This window comes from Budorcas taxicolor, chromosome 5, assembly GCF_023091745.1.
Source record: "Budorcas taxicolor isolate Tak-1 chromosome 5, Takin1.1, whole genome shotgun sequence".
NCBI classification, from domain to species: Eukaryota; Metazoa; Chordata; class Mammalia; order Artiodactyla; family Bovidae; genus Budorcas; species Budorcas taxicolor.
In genome coordinates, this window is record NC_068914.1 from 93,836,731 (window position 1) to 93,860,061 (window position 23,331).

Here is a 23,331-nt window from a genome sequence, read left to right on the forward strand (position 1 = left end):
TTAAATTACCCATGGCATTTTTTGAAGAATTAGAAAAAATAACACTAAAATTTATATGGAACCATAAAAGACCCAGAATTGCCAAAGCAATCCTGGAAAAAAACAAAAGAAAGAACAAAGCTGGAGGCACACCCCTCCCAGACTTCCAACAACACTACAGAGCTATTGTAGTAAAACCAGCATTATAATGGCACAAAAACGAACATACAGATCAGTGAAACCAAACAGAAGCCAGAGAAACACACAAACACCTACAGTCAATTAATCCACAAAGGCAAGATTATACAATAGAAAAAGACAGTCTCTTTGGTAAGTCGTGTTGAGAAAGCTAGACAGCCACTTGTTAATCAGTCAAGTTAGAACATTCCCTCATGCTGTACACAAAAATAAACGCAAAATGGCTTAAAAACCTAAATATAAGACATGACACCATCAAACTAAATCACAGCAATATTTTCTTAGGTCAGTCTCCCAAAGCAAAAGAAATAAAAGCAAAAATAAATGGAACCTAAACAAACTTATCGGCATTTGCACAGCAAAGTAGATCATAAATGAAATGAGAAGACTGGAAGAAAATATTTGCAAGTTATGAGATTGATGAGGGCTTAAATCCAAAATATGCGAACAGTTCACAGTACTCAGTAACAAAAAAAAAAACAACCCCATGAAAAACTGGGCAGAAAACCTAAATAGACATTTCTTCAAACACAAACAGATGGTCAAGAAGCACATTAAAAAGATGTGCAACATTGCTAATTATTAGAGAAATGTAAATCAAAACTACAATGAGGTTATCACCTCACAGAATGGCTATCACCAAAAAGCCTCCAAATAATACAGGCTCGAGAGCGTATGGAAAAAAGGTAGCTCTTCTACACTGATGGTGGCAATGTACACTGGCGCAGCCAGTATGGATAACAGTATGGAGGTTCTTAGAAAACTATACATGGAGTTACCATGTAATCCAGCAATCCCACTCCTGGCCATATACCCAGAAAAGATGAAAACTCTAATTTGAAAAGAAAGATGCACAACAATGTTCACAGCAGCACTATTTACAAAAGCCCAAACATGGAAGCAACCTAAATGTCAACCAAAAGATGAATGGATAAAGAAGATGTAGGTTATATATACAATGGGATATACTCAGTCATCAAAAATAGTGGAATATTTCAATCTGCAGCAACATGGATGAACCTAGAGACTATCCTACTAGGTAAAGTGGGTCAGACAGAGAAAGACAAGTATTATATGATACCATTTATATGTGGAGTCTAAAACATGACACAAATGAGCTTCTTTACAAATAAGAAACAAGACTCATAGACATAAAAAACTTATGGTTACCAAAGAGGAAGTGGGGAGGAATAAATCAGGGGTATGAGATTAAGCTATAAACTCTAGAGATCTCTTCAAGAAAATCAGAGATGCCAAGGGAACATTTCATGCAAAAATGGGCGCAATAAAGAACAGAAATGGTATGGACCTAACAGAAGCAGAAGATATTGAGAAGAGGTGGCAAGATACACAGGAGAACTATACAAAAAAGATCTTCATGACCCAGATAACCATGATGGTGTGATTACTGAACTAGATCCAGACATCCTGGAACATGAAGTCAAGTGGACCTTAGAAAGCATCACTAAGAACAAAGCTAGCGGAGGTGATGGAATTCCAATTAAACTATTTCAAATCCTAAAAGATGATGCTGTAAAAGTACTGCACTCAGTATACCAGCAAATTTGGAAAACTCTGCAGTGGCCACAGGACTGGAAAAGGTCAGTTTTCATTCCAGTCCCAAAGAAAGGCAATGCCAAAGAATGTTCAAACTACTGCACAATTGCACTCATCTCATACACTTGTAAAGTAACGCTCAAAATTCTCCAAACCAGGCTTCAACAGTACATAAACCGTGAACTTCCAGATGTTCAAGCTGGTTTTAGAAAAGGCAGAGGAACCAGAGATCAAATTACCAACATCTGTTCAATCATCAAAAAAGCAAGAGTTCCAGAAAAACATCTATTTCTGCTTTATTGACTATGCCAAAGCCTTTGACTGTGTGGACCACAACAAACTGGAAAATTCTGAGAGATGGGAATACCAAACCACCTGACCTGCCTCCTGAGAAATCTGTACGCAGTGGCTCAGAGGGTAAAGCATCTGCCTGCAATGCGGGAGACCTGGGTTCAATCCCTGGGTCGGGAAGATCCCCTGGAGAAGGAAATGGCAACCAACTCCAGTACTCTTGCCTGGAAAATCCCACAGACGGAGAAGACTGGTAGGCTACAATCCATGGGGTTGCGAAGAGTCAGACACAACTGAGCAACTTCACTTTCACTTTCAAGAAGCAACAGTTAGAAATGGACATGGAACAACAGACTGGTTCCAAATTGAGAAAGGAGTATGTCAACAATGTATACTGTCACCCTGCTTACTTAACTTCTATGCCGAGCACATCATGAGAAACGTTGGGCTGGAGGAAGCACAAGCTGGAATCAAGATTGCTGGGAGAAATATCAATAACCTCAGATATGAAGATGACACCACCCTTATGGCAGAAAGTGAAGAAGAACTAAAGAGACTCTTGATGAAAGTGATAGAGTGAAAAAGTTGGCTTAAAACTCAACATTCAGAAAACTAAGATCATGGCATCTGGTCCCATTACTTCATGGCAAGTAGATGCAGAAACAACGGAAACAGTGGCTAACTATTTTTGGGGGCTCCAAAATCATGCAGGTGGTGACTGCAGCCATGAAATTAAAAGACACTTGCTCCCTGGAAGAAAAGTTATGACCAACCTAGCTGCTGCTAAGTCGCCTCAGTCGTGTCCAACTCTGTGCGACCCCACAGACGGCAGCCCACCAGGCTCCCCCACCCCTGGGATTCTCCAGGCAAGAACACTGGAGTGGGTTGTCATTTCCTTCTCTAATGCATGAAAGTGAAAAGTGAAAGTGAAGTCGCTCAGTCGTGTACGACTCTTCAAGACTCCATGGACTACAGCCCACCAGGCTCCTCCGCCCATGGGATTTTCCAGGCAAGAGTTCTGGAGTGGGGTGCCATCGCCTTCTCCGATAGCATATTAAAAAGGAGAGACATTGCTTTGCCAACAAAGGTCTGTCTAGTCAAAGCTATGGTTTTTCCAGTGGTCATGTATAGATGTGAGAGTTGGACTATAAAGAAAACTGAGCGCCAAAGAATTGATGCTTTTGAACTGTGGTGTTGGAGAAGGCTCTTTAGAGTCCCTTGGACTGCAAGGAGATCCAACCAGTCTTCCTAAAGGAAATGCATCCTGAATATTCATTGGAAGGACTGATGTTGAAGGTGAAACTCCAATACTTTGGCCACCTGATGCGAAGAACTGCTGGGAAAGATTGAAAGTGGGAGAAGGGGACGACAGAGGATGAGATGGTTGGGTGGCATCACTGACTCAATGAACATGAGTGTGAGCAAGCTCCAGGAGTTGGTGATGGACAGGGAAGCCTGGCCGTGCTGCAGTCCATAGGGTCGCAGAGAGCCAGACAGTACTGAGCAACTGAACTTAACTGATGAGATTAACAGATATACATTACTAATGTATGAAATAGATAACCAATAAGGACCTACTATATCGAATAAGAACCTAGATTCAGTATCTTTTAATAACCTATAATGGAAAATAATCTGAAAAAGGATATGTATATAACTGAATCATTTGGCTGTATATCTGAAGCTAACACACTGCTGGTCAACTTAAAAAAAAAGAAAAAGGAACACTGGTTTAGGAAAACAGGAACTGAATACAAATTAATTCTAAGAGCGCTGAAGTGAAAGTGATCGCCACTCTGATAATAATGAACTGTCATCCTTGTGGCCAACATACAACTACTTCAAAAGTTCAGTGTTTGTTTATAATAGCCAGGACATGGAAGCAACCTAGATGTCCATCAGCAGATGAATGAACAAGAAAGCTGTGGTACATATACACAATGGAGTATTACTCAGCCATTTAGAAGAACACATTTGAATCAGTTCTAATGAGGTGGATGAAACTGGAGCCTACTATACAGAGTGAAGTAAGCCAGAAAGAAAAACACCAATACAGTATACTAATGCATATATATGGAATTTAGAAAGATGGTAATAACCCTGTATGCACAACAGTAAAAGAGACACAGATATACAGAAGTCTTTTGGACTCTGTGGGAGAGGGAGAGGGTGGGACGATTTGGGAGAATGGCATTGAAACACGTATAATATCATATATGAAACGAATCACCAGTCCAGGTTCGATGCATGATACAGGATGCTTGGGGCTGGTGCACTGGGATGACCCAGAGGGATGGTACAGGGAGGGAGGTGGGTTCAGGATGGGGCACACATGTACACCTGTGGCAGGTTCATGTTGATGCATGTCAAAACCAATACAATATTGTAAACTAAAAAAATAAATAAATAAAATCATAAAAAAAAAAGTTCAGTGTTTACTTCAACTAGCTCTTGCTCATACAGATGCAGAACTGTGACAAATAACAGACAATTTAGGCACTGCATGCATCCCCACCTTGATTTGCTATGACTTCACTCATTCCACTGCCTGTGACTGTTTGCAGAAAAGCAAAGTAACTCCTCCGCAACATCTGCTTCTCTAAAGCAGCAGATTGGTCGTTTTCTTCTGCTGGTCGGAGCAAAACTTCAAAAATTGCATGAAGAAGAGGCATGAACATTTGTTGTAAAAATGGGGATACCTGTATCTGAAGAGAGGAAACAACTATTACTATCTGAGAAATAAGAAAATTACTAATTTAAAATTTAGGAAAAACATGTTTTACATAAAGCTTTTTTCCAGTGTCTATATTTAGGATACATATTTATATAATTCAGCTAACAAACATCAATATTAAGACAAAAATCTACACAGCATATACAGTATTGAAAGCCTCAAAAATCATTAAGTTCAAACCATTTCTTACAATTCAAGATTCAGGTTCAAGTAACATGGAATCAAACATTCCACAATCAAATATTGTCATGGAATATTGTCAAATTTAAATTCTCAATAAATGAATTCCACTGTTAAATTAGGGCTTCCTTGATAGCTCAGTTGGTAAAGAATCCACCTGCTATTTCTGCTTTATTGACTATGCCAAAGCCTTTGACTGTGTGGATCACAATAAACTGTGGAAAATTCTGAAAGAGATGGGAATACCAGACCACCTGACCTGCCTCTTGAGAAATCTGTATGCAGGTCAGGAAGCAACAGTTAGAACTGGACATGGAACAACAGACTGGTTCCAAATAGGAAAAGGAGTTAAGTCAAGGCTGTATATTGTCACCCTGCTTATTTAACTTATATGCAGAGTACATCATGAGAAACACTGGACTGGAAGAAACACAAGCTGGAATCAAGATTGCCGGGAGAAATACCAATAACCTCAGATATGCAGATGACACCACCCTTATGGCAGAAAGTGAAGAGGAGCTAAAAGGCCTCTTGATCAAAGTAAAAGAGGAGAGCAAAAAAGTTGGCTTAAAGCTCAACATTCAAAAAATGAAGATCATGGCATCTGGTCCCATCACTTCATGGGAAATAGATGGGGAAACAGTGGAAACAGTGTCAGACTTTATTTTTTTGGGCTCCAAAATCATGCAGATGGTGACTGCAGCCATGAAATTAAAAGACGCTTACTCCTTGGAAGAAAAGTTATGACCAACCTTGATAGTATATTCAAAAGCAGAGACATTACTTTGCCGACTAAGTTCCGTCTAGTCAAGGCTATGATTTTTCCTGTGGTCATGTATGGATGTGAGAGTTGGGACTGTGAAGAAGGCTGAGCGCCGAAGAATTGATGCTTTTGAACTGTGGTGTTGGAGAAGAGTCTTGAGAGTCCCTTGGACTCCAAGGAGATCCAACCAGTCCATTTGGAAGGAGATCAACCCTGGGATTTCTTTGGAAGGAATGATGCTAAAGCTGAAGCTCCAGTACTTCGGCCACCTCATGCAAAGAGTTGACTCACTGGAAAAGACTCTGATGCTGGGAGGGATTGGGGGCAGGAGGAGAAGGGGACAACCAAGGATGAGATGGCTGGATGGCATCACGGACTCAATGGACGTGAGTCTGAGTGAACTCTGGGAGATGGTGATGGACAGGGAGGCCTGGGGTGCTGCGATTCATGGGGTCGCAAAGAGTCGGACACGACTGAGTGACTGAACTGAACTGATAGCTCAGTTGGTAAAGAATCCAGCTGCAATGCAGGAGACCCCAGTTTGATTCCTGGGTCGGGAAGATCTGCTGGAGAAGGGATAGGCTACCCACTCCAGTATTCTTGGGCTCCCCTTGTGGGGGCTCAGCTGGTAAGAGTCTGCCTGCAATGCACAAGACCTGGGTTCTCTCCCTGGGTTGGGAAGATCCCCTGGAGAAGGGAAAGGCTACCCACTCTAGTATTCTGGCCCAGAGAATTTCATGGGTAGCAAAGAGTCAGACATGGCTGAGTGACTTTCACTTTCACTGCTAAATTAAAAATGAATTTATATGATTGAATTCTGTGAAGGCTTTACATGGCCTTAAGCAAATACCTTAACTTCTCAGTTAAGTGTCTCAGTTTCTTCATCTATAAAAGAACAATACTTAACTTCCAAGGTTGTTACAAAATTCAAATGAATGTATAAGAAAATGCTGAGGACAGATTTTGAACATAGAAAACACTATCTTAAGTGTCAGCCAATTTCATTAGCCAGCTTATGCTTTGCTTAAATTTCCTTGTACATAAAACGGACATTGAATTACTTTTAAACTACTTAAATACCCAAATTACAGTGCTTTTAACTTATTCGTTGACATTTAGTATCCAATGCAGTTTCATTTGCTTTTCTAAAACACCAAACTAATAGTTTTCTTCTGCTGCATAGAACAGAAAAGCTCTATTCTTATTAAATATCTATCGATCAGGCCCTGAGTGTCAGGGAGTATTGTAGACATTGGGATGATAAAAATACGTATGTTCCATGCCCTCAGATAACTCATATTAAAAAAAAAAAAGTCAAATGCTAAAATATATCTAAAGAGAAATATAAAAGTCAGGAGATCTTAAAGTCAGGAAATTCTCTGACCTCTGAAGGTGTATGGTACCTTAAATTTGGCTGTAATCTGGTTGATAAGAGGAATGAATTCCTGGAGGTCTTTTGCTTCACAATCTTTGAGCATGTGTTCTGAAGCAGATGGAATGAAGGGAAGGACTTCTTCCTCCAGGCAAATAATCATGCGATGAAGGAAAGTGCGGACTCCACTCCTGAGAATATCCTTTTGTAAGGGACAACTGAGAGCTGGCAAGAACGTCTGTAAACAGTCCAGGTAAACTTCGGAACAGCCACATTGCTTCACAGTCTGCTTGTTGCTGAAAGCTTTGCTGGTTCGACTACATAAACAATGATCAGGTAACTGGTTTTAAGTTTATTCTTCAAGTGGTTTATGGAGTAATAAACAACAATGCACAACAAATTATAAAACTGACAAAACAAAGCAGCCAATTCTTTATTTTCCATGTCAGAGTTCTGTCCACTTTTAGCTAATGGTTGCTTCCAGTTACCATTCCAGAAAGGGCCCAAGTTAAATGAATGAAATGTAATTGATACAATCTCTCAAATGTGAGCCCACCTAAATATTTTGCTAAAATCCTGCTGATAATATATGCAGTAAAGAGAAAAAAAAAATCTATTTACTATGAATAGGCTCTACTACACAAACTGTAAACCACCAATTTATATTAGAAAACAATCTTAGAATTGAGTTATTTATACAATATCTCTAACACAAGCTTTTGCATGGAAGTTTTCTCTAAGTGCTTCTAATTAAAAATCACTGTAACTTTCATACTGTTATTCTTTACCAATAAAGAAGTATGTGTAGAGAGAGAAACAACAGCGTGGGTGGTTGGGACACAATGCAACAACTAATAAGAAGCCTCAGCACCTTCTCTTTAAGATTCCATAACAGATCCCCTGATGTCATTGGTATATATACTTAAGCAAATCTCCTTAAATACATTATCAACTTAAACCAGAGAAATCAGAGAAGTTAAGGATTTAGAAAGATGTCAAGTCAGAAATGCAGAATGTTATGAGATCTATTCCCTTCTTCAGCAAATATCCTAATTTAATGAATTTAGAAATGTTTACACAATTCTCTGGACAATCCAGTTTTGGAAACATGACACACATGCCTAGTTCTAGAAAAATCTAAGTAAATGATTCTGTATATATTGAGAAAATCACTTCGCCAATTTAAATGCCAATCTTCACCAATCACACTCACCTAGCAAATCCAACAGCATGGTTGAGACAGTCTGCTAGAGATGCCTGTCTTTCTTCGTCCTGTGCCAGCATCAATTTTTCTAACAGAATTTTAAACTTCTCCATGAGTGGAGTCAACAGATTCCTCATTAATGCCTGCTTCCGCTCTGCTGGATACTCACTATTAACAATTAGCACTCCAGCTGTCTCATAGATAAATAATTGATCATCGCTGCTCAACAAAGACTGGTAACCATTCTCCTAAAATGAAATTTAGTCTTATTTAAGTTTTAATTTGTTCAATTCCTCCCATTTAAAAGTAAAAGAGGGACAGAAGATGTAATCTATCACATCAACTCATTAATAAAAAGAAGATTGAGTACTTGTAAATAAACTGAATTAGAAGTCAAAAGATGAGGGGTCTATTCAGACGACATCATAAATGGTCATGTAATGTAATAATCAAGTTTTCTAACTTGTTTTACTTTTATAAAATTTATCTGTTGTTAGGAGGCTAAAAGTCAGTTATACAAAGTGCTTTGAAGGTTAAGACAAAGCCCACACAGATTAATATTTTAAAGTGTTTAAGATTTAAATAACAACAAACGCCACATAATAAACACATACACGAGTTGTTACTTTTGCACGTTTGAAAATAAGACTGCAAATGAAAAGATCTTATTCAAGTGTAAGCAAACATCCACTGACCCATTTTATTACTAAGTTTTGTTATTTTTCACATTTATGCAATCTGAGAGGCCAGGGGGAAGGGGAAAATATCAGAAGCCCTTCTACATCTAACACCAAAACTCCCTGTTAAGAAATTATTTACAAGCCTAGTCTTAGATAAATTGTGTGGCGGCCTTATTTTATATATATATATACACATATATATATGTATATTTTATATATGTGTGTGTGTATATACATATATAAGAATCTTCTATCTTTTAAAAGAGAACGTCCTTATTTAGAAGTAACTAAAACACTTATTAAATAACACTAGGACCAATCACGGCTCTAGGAGTTGAGATCACAAAGTTAAAGTTGTTAGATAAATACACAGTATTTATACCCCTATTAAGCAGTCAACATTCAGTAAAAGCACTGTGAATCAAGTCTTTTTACACACTAAAAAAAGGTTACAGGCATAGTACAAGTTCTTGTTTCTATGTGCAATAAGAAAAACAAAAAATTTCCAATATCCATAAATATGGCATGGCTAAATATGGCTCTATGAAAGTCTTTTAATGTAGATTTCTTTAGTATGTAGGCAAATTTAACCATATAATTCACTAGCAACCTTTCATGCAATGAAATTAAATAACCCATATACTCTAAATACTGATACTTACTTTAAAAAACAAAATATTTTATGTTTAACATTTTTCAAGTGTGGCTCCATTAATAACTCTCACCAAAATGAAAAAAAAGTTAATGTCAGTAGTTTGCTGACATTGCCAGCATTTTACACAAAAACAGATATCAGTCAAAATGTGCTTACAAGGTATCTTTTAAAGATTATTTAAATCTTTCTAGTGAAATAAATAACCGAGATATTCAGATCAAGCAGTGTTGAAATTCTTTTTACCTCAAGCCAGAAGTTTAACAATAAAATTTCAGTCTACTAGTAGAAGTCACTGAGAAGCGCTTGTGTGATCACAGTACTAAACAGAGAATAATTTTGAAACTGAATATTTCTTCTCCAAAAAATACTTCACTGGCATTTAATAGTACAGAGAGCAGACCATATCTCACACTGCTAAATCTATCAGTCAAATTTTGATTCCCTTCTATTTCTTTTTTTCCTCTTCTATTTCTAATACTGTTTATTTACTATACCTCAACAGAGTTTTAGTAAATAGATCTAAGCCCTACATGCCCCCCTCAATTTTCATTTAGAAAGAAAGATACTTACCGGCGGAGAAAGCTCTAATAAATCTTGTATTCTATTCAGAATATCCTCAATGAAAGGATTCATTTGTTTACTGAATAAAGGCAAAAAGGAAAACCACAATTACATAAATAATAGTGCTTGGAGAAGTGCTGAAATATCAAATTCCTCTTTAAGGCAGAACTAAAAAAAAGTTCAGTTCTAAGGTAGTCACATGTCACCATTCAGACTAGCTATGCTTTTTTAAAATTACAGTATTATAACCTAAAAAAAGTAGTTTTCATACCTAGAAAAATGGTACTAGTAAAGAACAATATGACAGATTAAGTTAACGTATTTTCAAGGAATATCATCTTTAGAATTTCAAAGAAACCATATAGTTTTATCTACAGCAATAAAACTGTGAAATAACTAATGCCATTAGTAATGACAAGTGTTACATATAAAAATATTCAAACATATCAGTTTAATAATGAACAAAGTACCTGGCTAAAGAGAAAGAAAAGAAAGCACAATACAAAAAGGAACTTTTTTTCTAAAAGCCTAAGAACAGAAAGAACTAAAACTACCATAGGCTCTTAGAGAATAAGTTACATCTTACTTAACAATCTTAAAAATAAGAATTAAACATAACAGCCAAAATGTTTTACTTACTTGAGAGATTTAACAAATCTGGAGAATAGGTAAGCGGTTCTGCTCCGGACTTTAGCACTGGAGTGCCGCAGACCCCTGTGATCTAAGAAAGCCATCTAAAGAGAGAGAGACACTTTTACTATTTCTGTGCTTATTTACCATCTTTTACTGCTTTTATTGCTAATGTCATGACATGTTTTTGTTCACATCGAGTTTTACTTTTTTGCTCTGGAAGAGAGGAACCAGGTACATATAAGTAAGCCTACACTACACACAAATAGGTCCTTGAATATTTGTTTTAAATAACTGACTAGACACAAACTCCATTTTAAAGAAATGGAGGAGTTTTAGCATGTTCAGGAATTTTTGAGAGCTCTGGAAAAAAGTGATAAAAAAAAGATAGAATACTATCTATTCATTAGCTGAAACACATCCAAAATAACAAAAGCTGAGAGTAAAGTGTATACTTACTAGTACACATGGAATGTGCTGAGGTTCAACTGTGAAAAACTTTTCGTATCTAACAACAGTTTCGAAGAACTCCAATGTCACAGATGTGTGCTGATAGGAACTAACTCCTGATGTTACCAGCTAGAGCAGGAAAAAGTTAAGAAATCTATCTTCATTTACTGCAACATCAAAATGTCCCTGTAATAATGTATATTAAACTCTAACAATTAAGAAACTCACATTAGCTTATATGAAAACAGAAAATTAGGTTCAGAATAAGTTGTCTTTAGTATACTTACAGTTCGCATCATATCCTGCAAAGCACTAGCTTTTGAAACATCACCTGAGAAGTGAGCACCATGAGATACTGGAAGAGCTTCTGCCAACATATACAGCAATCTTATTGCCACTTCAACTTCCATAAACCGTGTAGTCTGCCAATTCCTACCAAGGTATAACACATCACTGAGATCTGAATACAAACTTTCTATACAACTAGTGATGCACTGGATAAAAAGACACCAACAAAATTCTCTTTAATTACTAAAAAGTCACAGCAATTGTTAATTCTGCCAGGGAACATTAATTCATATCACAGAAGTATAAATAACCAATGTAATCCATTTTATTGTTTATGTTCCGAAGAGCAGCATTTCCCCTCAAGGATCAAGATAAATCAAGGAGTCAAGTGCATTGTTTTGGAGACACACGTAAGATCTCAGTAAGTAACATAAACAAGTGAGTCATGTGAATCACTTATGGTAGGCCACCATCAGGGAGAGGAGGAAAGAGGCGACTTGTCAGAAGCAGATGGACACACTTACTGCAGTGTAGAACTGAACACTCTGCGGACAGAAGCCAGCAGCAACTCTGGTGAAACTTGAGCAAGCCTGTCCAACAACAACTTCAGCTGTTTTCTATATTCTACAAACATGGCTTCATCTTCACCCTATGGTATTTTAAAAATTCCATTAAGAAACTTAGAAGACCTTAAGACACACAAAATGGTGAGTTCTCATTAGTTTTTTATATTTACAAATTTAATACACTTTTATTTTTTCATAAATATTTATTTATGTAAGAAAACGCAGTAGTGTTTCCCCTCCTGCTCACAAATAATTATTTCCCAGCCCTAGACCGTGAAAGCCTAGAGCCAGAAACAGCACAGGGAGGAGGTTAAAAACAAGAGTCATTATAGAGAAGACAGTGACTGAGGGATGATTAGGCGAACACCAGACAATGGAAGGCTTTGGAAAACAAAAGCAGAAGTTCAAGCCACGATGGGTTCACACAGGGCTTTATGAGAACCTTAGCACCTTATGTATACTCTTTGTATCTTACTGTCCACTGTAAAAACTGTAATAATATCACATGATTAAAGATACTATATGTAATGAACCTGGCACTTTGCAAGTGCATGGTGTGTTGGTGATCATCACCAGTATCCTCGTGTAGTCCAGTTTCTGAACGTCTGAAGTGGGTAACAGAACACGTTAGCACACAGCTAGACAGTACATGCCATTACTGAGTCGCCAGAAAGCACTCATGACTCTTGTGACTGATGGAAAGCTGACTTATGACAACCCTGGAGAGGACTTTAACCACAACAAGCCCAGAGACAGTGAAGTGCCTCACTTCCACTCTCCTGTAGACAATTACAATCTGAGGTCCACCAATTGGGCCTCAATTTCTCTCTTATTAAATGTAAAGTGAAGTATGATCACGAACAATACTGTCAAGGTCTTACAAAGTTCAGTGCTACAAAGTGTCCTTAAAAAGGTCATTTTCAAGAATCAGAGGACAAAATACAAAAACATGAAGAATTATGAAGTTTCCATTAATCTAAGAAGTTGTCAGTATAAACAAGACTAATTTTTAAAACACTTCTTGTTTTAAAGGACTCTAAGACACTCAAAACTTGAAATAGTAATCTGATGTGGGTACATAATAAAATCAAAACTGTTTTCTCCTCAATCCAAAATTCCTACCTCATTTTCAAAGTTATATTCTTCATCATAGGTTAATTTTTTCGTAACGGCCAACATGACTGCCTAAAATGAAGAATAAAGTCTTTTGTCAGTCTCCTCTAATTTCATGTAATCTGAAACTAGGCTGTATTTCAAGGCAGACTGCAGATACAGAGTCTACTATTGGTTTCAAAGAAGCAAAAAGAAGTCAGTTACCTCTACATTAGCTTTTTGTTGATCTGAAAGCACTGTAAGCTGTTGAAAAGAAAGTGATCATTTATTAGGTTTCCTGAAGTAATACTTGCTTATCAAAATATTTTTCTTAGTATCTTTTCAAACATGCACACAGCTTTTCTGGAGGGCAGTTTGATAGTAACTTTCTATATGTGAAATGTACCTAATCTAAAATCTATCAATTTCACTTCTAGTAAGTAACTTGGCATACAGGCAAAAACATGTAGATAAACTTGAATTTTAAAGATACTTATAAATGTACTCAGCAAAGAAGCAGATTACAGAACAGCAAAGTATGATCTCACCTTGTTTTTAATTAAGTTAGGCCATAAAAGCCTAGAAATCCACTATGAGATACAGTGGGATTACCAATAGTGATTTTAACTTTCATCATACCTTTTCACATTGCCGAAAATTTCTTAAAGTGTGCATGCAGAAACATGTTATAACAGAAGCTAAACTCAGTTTCAAAAAATATTATCTTAAGCTTGACTCAATTCAACTAAATCAATGTAAATAAAGTAGGCAGAGCTCTCACCTAATGTCATAATGAAAAGTTATTAATTCTTTAAAAGGCTACATGTATAATATATGAGATTCATACCTTCTACGTTTTAAGTTCTACTATTGGCAGCAACTCTCTGGGGGAAATTTTTAATTATAAAAAACTTCATAAGAAATGATGCATATGTAATTAAAATAATATCTTTAACAAAATTTCTACTGTATTTAAAAACAAACACAGGGGACTTCTCTGGCAGTCCAGTTAAGACTCTATGCTCCCAAGGCAGGGGTACAGGTTCAGTCCCCCAGTCAGGGAACTAAGATGCCACATGATATAAGGCCAAAAAGAAGTAAACACAGATTAAAAATAAAAGAAACAACCTAAACCTATAACTAATTCTGAAGCTTTTTAGTCTAGTGAATTTTAGAACCTGGCCATTTATGTTTTCCAGCTAAGAAGTTAAAAGGAAAGAAAAAAGATGAAAATATATTCATAATTAACAGTAAATATCACTAGAGTAGATAACTGAGTATCTTATTTTCATTTTCCTGTATTTGTCAATTCTCTATGGCTTTTCTATATTATCTACAACAAAGACTAACATAAGGACTTACCTGTTTCAAAATATGAAGATAATCGTAACAAAATCCAATAATGTTAGAAGAGATGTCATCATCCTCATGAATTAGGAGCTGCAACATCAGCGCCACCTTTGTTTCAATAGCTTGCAGTGCCTCCTGAGCATTCTTGATATCCCCATTTTTAATTAATTTAGTCCAGCTAACTATCAATGACTGTCCCATTCCATTGACCAGTTTAGAAAATCTGGCCAGGAAGTCAACATCTTCTTCCTACAAACAGTACAGATCTCAATTTAAAACCAACTACCTGAGAGGAAAAACTCTAAATTTTAGAATGGATCAAGTGCCAATTATAGTAGTCAATTTTAAACTAACATTAGACATTAGCAATACTACCATTTTGACTGGGAAGTTTTAAAGAGTCTGAATTCTTCTACTGTTATTATCCACTAACTCTCAAAATAACTATCTTTAATGATTACAGTCATGTAGACATTGTCAAATTATAAAAGTTTAAACAAAGAGATCTGTGGTTTCAAAACCTTCTCTGTAAATTGATGAATTTAATAAATACCTTCTAATAAAGTTAATGCTGCCATTTTATGCTTTGTGCAACTATTTACAACAGTCCTTTCTGACACTATTTAATTTGAACCTCAACTACATCACAAAGAGATAAAACTGCTATTAAAATAACTGCCTAAAGTTAATTAGCATTAGTGTTAGAACTCAAAATCAGGTTAATTTTCATTAATTATCCTTATGATGTTCTCCTACAGAAAGAGTTTTTAGCTTCACCATTTTAAGTTTTTTAATAAAACAATTATTAGCAGTGTAACTGACTATACTTTGACAGGAAAATACCAGAAATGTACTCCTGATATATCAACAATACAAAGACTTCTTAGTAATTCTTTATCACTGTCACAGGTAAAATTGAAAGTAAAAACCTTCAAATTCAGTTTCTAAATTATTAATTTACCACACTCACTTGAGCCCTAATTCTGCTGAGGCTAAACTCCAATAGCTCAAATGAATATGATAAAAATATAACATTTATAATGGAGTCTAATTTAGGTCAAAATGCACTGCCATGCTTCTTAAAGTGTGGTCCATGAAGAGCAATAGCACAGAATCACCTGAGAGGCTATTAGAAAGCACAAAAGTAAGTACTATCCTAGATCTTCAAGTTTAAGTCTGATATAATCCATGGTCAAGGAAAATGTTACACATGACATTACGGCTTTCTGGACAGTGTTTCACCATTATAAGCTCAAGGAAGTTTCTAACACTTAAAAACAAAAATAAAGAAAGAGGAAAGTATATTTAAATTACTGCCTATCCTAGTTTGTTCTAACAATTTTCAAAACCTTATACATAAATTTACTGACCCGGTCAATGCTGAAAAACCCAGCAGACTGTAACACTTGACACAAAGATTCTACCAGTTTCATTTTATCAACAGGATCCATTCCTTTATTTACAATTTCAAATAAACAATCACAGGCTTCTTCCCGTAGAACTTCTATTGACATATGACCTAGCAGCATATTTATAAACCTGGCAATGGAGAAACAAAAATTCTTACAATATTTTCAAATTCATGAGCTTTATACACTGTATTATGCAGGTTTATATTCTTTAAATATAGATTTACTTACCTATCATTGGCTATAAGGGATAAGTCTATCCAAGAGACATAAGCCCCAACTACTTCAAGGCACTGGCATGTCACTTCTGAATTGGTATACTGATAATTTTGTAGGATTTGGTACCATGATTCCACCAAGTTTGGAATGCACTGTTCCCTCATGGTATCCTTTATGAGAGTATTCCTACGAGCCTCCTAAAAAAAAAAATACCATATATACAATCAGATTACCTCGCAAGATAATGTTTGATATCTGTATAATAGTTGCACACAGTATTTTCTCAACACTACATTTCCTGACTTGTTAACACATTCCCTGCCAGTATTTCCTATTTATCTGCTCTAAAATCATAACCTGTGATTCTAACTCTTCCTTCCATTTTACTTAGACATAATTTATTAAACACAAACTATAAAAAAAACACTGCTTAGAAATTTTAACCACGTGATAAAAGTTATTTCTCAGTATTATACAAACATACTTAAACTATTTAAGAGAACAGCAATAATGTAAACAATACTGTGTATAAATGTCATATTTAACATACAATAACCTTAAATCGTCAGACATATTTGAATTAAGCTATTTCCATTGTGTTCTTTAAGAAAAAGGAGAAAGTTATATTGGGTAACACAGAAATAGAGAAAGACTAAGGTCATGGCCTATGTGACTATCTGAGGATACAGAAGAACCCAGCACTGGTACACAGCAAGGCTTTTTCCTCAGTCAGCAACTATAAAGTAACAGTAAATATAGGCCACATTTCTCTACAAATTCATAGGAAAAAAATCAATTTGTTTATTTCACTAGAGGAAGTTCCTGATTTAAAAAAAAAAAAAGCTAAATGTTCTAATTTTACCCTATACCTGGGAAAAAACCCCCAATTTAAGTTCCTTTGTAAAACAAAATTCAAAATGTTGAGCAAATTTGTAAGTATTCCTAATAAAGTTTTATCAAAAACAAAAAAATTCCTTCTTGATCCTTTCATTATGTACCCATTATCTCTTGCAATATCTAAATTAAAAACTTATTAATAAGATGTTACTTGCCTCTGAGGTGTGAACCACATCACGATCCACCAACTCTGAATCAATCGCCATAAGAATTCGGAGGTACAGATCCACTCCCCTTGGATTTAGGTCCACTACTGAGAGAATGTCAAAAAAAAACTTGGGCCATTTAGTGAGATATTCTGTAACAAAAAGCAAGGCGAAGACTTGGGCAGCTTTATTTCGTATGAAGGTCTTCTCTGGTTGTGGATTCAGCATCTGACAAACAAGAGATACAGTTCATAAAATTAAATGTAAATGGAAAAGATTCAAACATTGTTCTCCTATTTATCATTAACAGGCAAAATCCCACTAAACTGCACCATGGTCTACAACAGCTGTGCGGCAAATAGGCTTGAGAATTACCAAAGTGTTAAAGTTTCATGGGCAGAGTTTTAGTAGTTCCTATAACCTTTTCTAAGAAGAAAGCAAATTCAATGGTTTTTCTTCTAGCTGCTTGCTCTGTAAGATAAATAAATATTCTAGCTACACAACTATTTTAATATGTTAAGATTAGCTAAAATTAATGAAAAATAAAATACTGTGAATAAAGAACTCTATTGGCTCCTTTAAAAAGGGCTCTTTGTGAAGAATCTGTTCCAGGAGGGCTCACCTTAAGTGTGAAAATTGACTTTTGTCTAGTAGTTAAAATAACATTCTAAAACCAAAAGTTTCCACCATGTGTCATGGAAAGAATGACAGCTTCTATTACTGATATAATTTTAAGTTACTGCTAAGTTTTTATCACTCGTAATCTTCAAAGCCAGCACTTTCTAAAAGAGCTACATGATCAAATGGAGGATAAATGAGTGACATTTTCGAGGTGAAGTTGCAAACTCTTCCAAAAATAAAAACTGAAATATCTGGCAATTTGAGGTATTAAATGTAAAAGCTACTATTTTACCTGAGCTTGAAGCCAAGATACGAGCGTCTCCCTAATTAGCTGTTGTTGAACAGTAGTTAGTTCTGAATATCTGTTCAAAATACAGAATAATGGTAATATTTAGTGTATGTGGTTTTTAAAAAGTAATGGCCTCTTATATTTGAAACAGAAAATTTGTATAGCAATTACCTAAAATTCCCTATGATAAATTGGTAATAATTCTCATTGCCACTTTAAAGACAGGGGTGGGAGTGGCTGGAGGGGTATCAATATTGATCTTAGTTTTATCTGTGGTCCAAAACAAAATGGCAGCTACACAATTTTTCAAATGAAAATAACGGTCTCAGGTTTGTGATTTACAGAATAAATCAGGAGGCAAACTAAGGATCCCTGGGGCAGTAATTCACTGTTTCTGCTTAAATTAGGCAGGGATTTTTGGAAAAGTCAGTGGCAACCCACTCCAGTGTTCTTGCCTGGGAAATCCCATGGACAGAGGAGCCTGGCGGGCTACAGTCCATGCTGTCACAAAGAGCTGGACATGACTGAGCGACTGAACAACAAGGCAGGGGTTCTAAATGCAAGTGCCCATACTGCCACTCAACTTTAACAGAGAGTGGTCATGCAGTGATACAGGCGTGGTGTTGCCATATCTTTTCATTCTTTCCCAGAGAAACTGGAATTTAACTTTTTCCTGTGTACTGACTGGATTCTTTTATGTAGCCAATGAATTCGGTATTTTTAAAACACCTTGGGATAAATCAAAACATATTTCAAAGCTGGATATGACACATAATATCAATTTACAGCCTATGTTATGATGTCCCCAAAGAGGGAAACGTTTCAAAAATAGCCTCTCCCCACAAATCTCAGTGAGAAAAGCCATACTTGTATTTAACTTGATGTTCCAGTACTTGAAAGCAGAAAAACTTAATATGATCATCACTGAAAAAGAAAAAAAAAAGAAAAATTAGACAAGGAGAATATGAATTGGGGAAAACAAATCAAAGGTAATAGCAATGAATAACTCAGGTGAAAGTTTCTCAAACCAGACCTTTGGCTTATTGCTCTCAAGTGTTACATTCACATCCATTTGTAAGCTAAGAGAACTTTATATATTCAGTGGAAATCTGACAAACAGAATAATCCCAAATTAAGATTCACTTTAAGTACATACAGTGCTTTGCAAATAGAGAGCATTCCCCTCAATTCAAGATGTTAGGATTCCCAAAGCAATCCCTACGTTTTATAACAGAAAGGATAGATGTAAAATGACAAACAGTAGAACAGCCAGAGACTCAGTCAAGTCAGAGATGGCCATCAAAGTCATACTTAAACTTAAAAGTTCTATTGCAGCAAAATCCAAAGCAAGAGAAGTCTCCTAGACTGGCAGTCCAGCCCCGAAATTCATATAGAAAACCAGGTTACAAATATATTGCCTTAGGGATTCCCTGGTGGTCCAATGGATAGGAGTCTACACTTCCACTGTATGGGGTACGGGTTTAGTCCCTGGTTGGGAAATTAAGTTCCTGCATACTGCATGGTGAGGCCATTCAAACAAAGAAAAAAGAAAGAAAGTAAAAACAAATATATGACCTTAAAAAGGGTGGGGGTAGTAAAAATCAATATCCATCCACTGTCCACTTCTAACTGTCTCCCTAGGAGTGACAACAGAGATGCAGTGAGCTAGCTACAAGCTCTGACCAAGTCCCTTTAATGAACAACAATGTTCTTTTTAGACAGTTAGTTTGAGTCAGGCATAGTCAAGGAACGATTTTTCATATATAAAGCTAATTACAGTCAATGTAAGAATGGAGGTATTGTCTTTATTCTGACTATATCCCTTAACCCCTCCACCAAAAAAAATTCACACTTAAGAAAATAAAACCTAATTTTTTAAAGTTTTTTAAAAAGTTACATTTAATTAGCATCTTTTCTAAGACCTTAGGGTTTCTATTCTTATCAAGGATTGCACTGAAGCTTTAATTATATGACTGAAAATTTTCACTCCAAATATAAACTACAGGGAGCCCTTAATTAAAAGCCAGCCCTCATTTACTCTAAGACATATAGATGTTCTTCAAAATTAACTTTCACTAAACTGGAACACTTGCTTTCAGCTATAAAATTCAGTGACTGATACTCCCAGCATGCAAGAAACCTAGGCCGGAATTCTCACTGACCCCTATAAACTTATTTATACTCTTACTAGTAGAGTTGTTGTTTACAACTAGTCAGTGTGCTTCCCCCAGTCTCACTAGGTGCACTGTACTTCTTTTATATGTAAGTAACTTAATTAACTACTATATAAAATAATGCAGTGAGTATGATGAGTTTCTATTTTTGTGAAAATTAAGTTGAATGCTTTAGAAAGAGTTCACAGAAAGTCACACTGCATGGGAGAAAAAAACCTTGTACATGTGTATTGTGGGCCAGATAACCAGAAGACTTGGAGATGTGGGAACAAATAAATAAAAGGTTTAGAAAGCCACATTCACTGTTCCTCAATCCACTACAGGGACCCAAAGCAGAAACTGGAGAGAATCAATTATGGGGGCAATTAATATTTTCAACATTAAGAATCACAAAGTGATTGCGGCACATACACAAAGAAAAATTGTTGGTCCAACATCAAAAGATTAGTAACTGAATGTTTATGCACTAAATTAAAAATTAAGATAGATAATTTCTGATTACCTTCTTTACCAAGTTTTTAGAAAACCAATCATCCCTCCTCATCATAAGAAAATATAGAAATTTCTACCGTACTATATGCCAGCTGGAATCTACTATTAGGAACTCAGAATAAGGCAAAGAAAGGATAGTTTTAATGAAAAGTGAATTCAGAATTGGCCAAAATTTTTGGTTTATTATTTTTCTCGTTCTACATGGAATAGTTTTTTAAAACTAAGTCATAAAATGTTTTTATGAAAGCCTTTTTCAAATAAAAAATAAATCAATCAATCCTGCCAAGTTCATAAAAATTTGAAGTCTTCTACAAGTTATGCAAATTTGCTTTGATTACCTGTACGTCCTCTGAGCCAGAGCTTCTGCACACACCTGCCAGGCATCTGGGGAAATCTTTAACTGTTCAAAATAGGCCAAGGCCTGTGTAATTGCAAAGCAGAATATGCATTTGGAACAGTCAATCTCAAATCTCTGCCAAAACTCAACAAAGTTTACTGAGAGTAGCAAACCAACTACAGTGACTTAAAAAAACAGCTAAACATTGAATTCAGGCTTCTGAGTAGGTGCAACTGAATGATTATTCCTAAGAAATAGGTTAAGTAGAAAACAAATTCCATCAGTTGGATACTTCTAACTTGTTTCCTTATGGGAAAGGAGACAACACAAAAACGCCCTGCAGACCTCACTGGGTTATTAGAAAAATCAAGAGAAAACAGTCCAGTGCTCTGTCAAGTGCTAAACTCCTGAGGTACATGCAATTTTAAAATGGGATATAAAGAATACTTTTCCTATTTAATATCAAACATGCTATTAAAGAAGTGACTACCTATAAAGGATGAAACATATTCTGTATTATCATTTGATCTACCATTTAACAGAAAAAGAGAATTATTTCCATTTTTCAACTGCATCAGTAAGTTTCCTAAATGGTGAGATTAAAATCAGAGTTCAACTGCTTGATATGAATTTTAGGGAAGTACCAAATAACTGAAAAAGTCAAAGCTTTAGGGAATGCATTTCTCATCCCTGTATTCATGAATTCTGGGTCTTGTTATAGGAGCAAGTATCCTCTAGAACAGACGCAGCACCAAGTCCATAGCCTATCTACCACTGTTGGGAAAACAGGGGTGACTCATACTCTTCCATTTGTATGCTGCAGTGGAGATCAATGACAGATGCCAGTTTCACATATGACAACAAACAGTAATCTCAGTAACCTGCAAAAAATCTCTCAGTCAAGAAAACAACACATAATCTCTAGAAACACTCCTAAATGAGTCTGAAGCAATTAAGCACACACCTTGAAATGAGTTGAGGAATCTAATTTCAATTAGCCAATATATATATATTTTTAAATGTGGTTTGTGCCTCATCAATGTTGTGAAAACAATTTTATCAGTCTTGATCAGCAATTTAAAAAGTGAAACAGAACAGAGATATTAGAGTGCACTGCACCTAGCAAGAATAACTATTATTTTGTATGACTTGTTTTACTTATGTGTAAATGTCATATATTCATGTGTGTATATACATACATATACATATACAGGGTCACGATATAAAATTATTTTTTCCTTTGGGTGAGAGGTTAAAAAAAATAAGAGTCCTTGAACCACAATGAAAGATCTCACACAACTCAACAAAAGATTCTGCTTGCCACAACTTAGACCCGAGGCAGCCAAATAAATGAGTAAATATTCTTATTTATTTTATAAATATACATATATTTTAAAACCTGCAATAATAATGGAAAGCTACTGAAATGGCAGTCCACTCCTGTATCTTTGCCTGGAAAACTCCATGAACCATGGAGCCTGGCATGTTATAGTCCATGGGGCTGCAAAGAGTTGGACATGACTGAGTGATTGATGCGTGTGTAGTTAGGTGATGGTTTCCTGTGTTACACAATTGTATGCACGAGGACATGAGTTTTTATATGTTGTCTCAATGGCTGTTCCCACTGAGAGAGGACCAGGTAAAAGAAGCGGGGAGATGAAGATCACCAAATACTATCGTAAGGGTAAATAATGGCTGCCTTTAGAATTAAGAATATAGGAGCTCAAGCAGCAGAAAAAAATCTAGTTCAGGTGTCTAACAATACTTATTCCACAGAGCCTCGAGTTTCCTTTAGGAGTATCTCAGGGGCCAGGGCGGGGACAAGTTTGAAGTCAGTCTTGCAGACTGTATGACCATTTAATAGTTCACTTACCAGAACAGGTAGGGGAGATGTGATTCAGCTGCTGGAACTGTCACTAAGTTTCAAGCCAAAGACAGATATTCTATATTTTTTAGTGATAATAACTTGAAAATTTTCAGTTTTAACTATTCTTTGCACTCTGAATCCACGTGATACTAGCATTTAAACAACAACAACAACAACAACAACAACAACAACACTGTAGTAATGATGAACAAGTCAGTTTTCATCACCCAGTTCAACAACAACAACAACAACAACACTGTAGTAATGATGAACAAGTCAGTTTTCATCACCCAGTTCTGCTATCTCACACCTTTCTAATGCTCTACTGTC

General features: G+C 36.0%; 1 protein-coding gene across 3 annotated transcripts in view; it reads right to left on the bottom strand.

Annotated features, from left to right (window-relative positions):
* Window positions 1–23,331, bottom strand: part of XPOT (exportin for tRNA) — a 39,673-nt gene that overhangs the window by 11,680 nt on the left and 4,662 nt on the right. For 2 of the 3 annotated variants that reach the window (XM_052639621.1, XM_052639619.1), the window contains exons 3-19: window positions 21,136–21,218; window positions 18,999–19,055; window positions 18,135–18,204; window positions 17,231–17,449; window positions 16,191–16,375; window positions 15,921–16,089; window positions 14,563–14,799; window positions 13,426–13,464; window positions 13,231–13,293; window positions 12,067–12,191; window positions 11,542–11,686; window positions 11,264–11,383; window positions 10,814–10,908; window positions 10,184–10,253; window positions 8,288–8,526; window positions 7,106–7,391; window positions 4,541–4,730 (exon numbers count right to left, since the gene is read on the bottom strand). In XM_052639621.1, the coding sequence (XP_052495581.1) occupies window positions 4,541–4,730; window positions 7,106–7,391; window positions 8,288–8,526; window positions 10,184–10,253; window positions 10,814–10,908; window positions 11,264–11,383; window positions 11,542–11,686; window positions 12,067–12,191; window positions 13,231–13,293; window positions 13,426–13,464; window positions 14,563–14,799; window positions 15,921–16,089; window positions 16,191–16,375; window positions 17,231–17,449; window positions 18,135–18,204; window positions 18,999–19,055; window positions 21,136–21,218 (2,392 nt within the window). The remainder of the gene's footprint in view (window positions 1–4,540; window positions 4,731–7,105; window positions 7,392–8,287; window positions 8,527–10,183; window positions 10,254–10,813; window positions 10,909–11,263; window positions 11,384–11,541; window positions 11,687–12,066; window positions 12,192–13,230; window positions 13,294–13,425; window positions 13,465–14,562; window positions 14,800–15,920; window positions 16,090–16,190; window positions 16,376–17,230; window positions 17,450–18,134; window positions 18,205–18,998; window positions 19,056–21,135; window positions 21,219–23,331) is intronic. The other variant, XM_052639620.1, reaches the window with a different exon arrangement.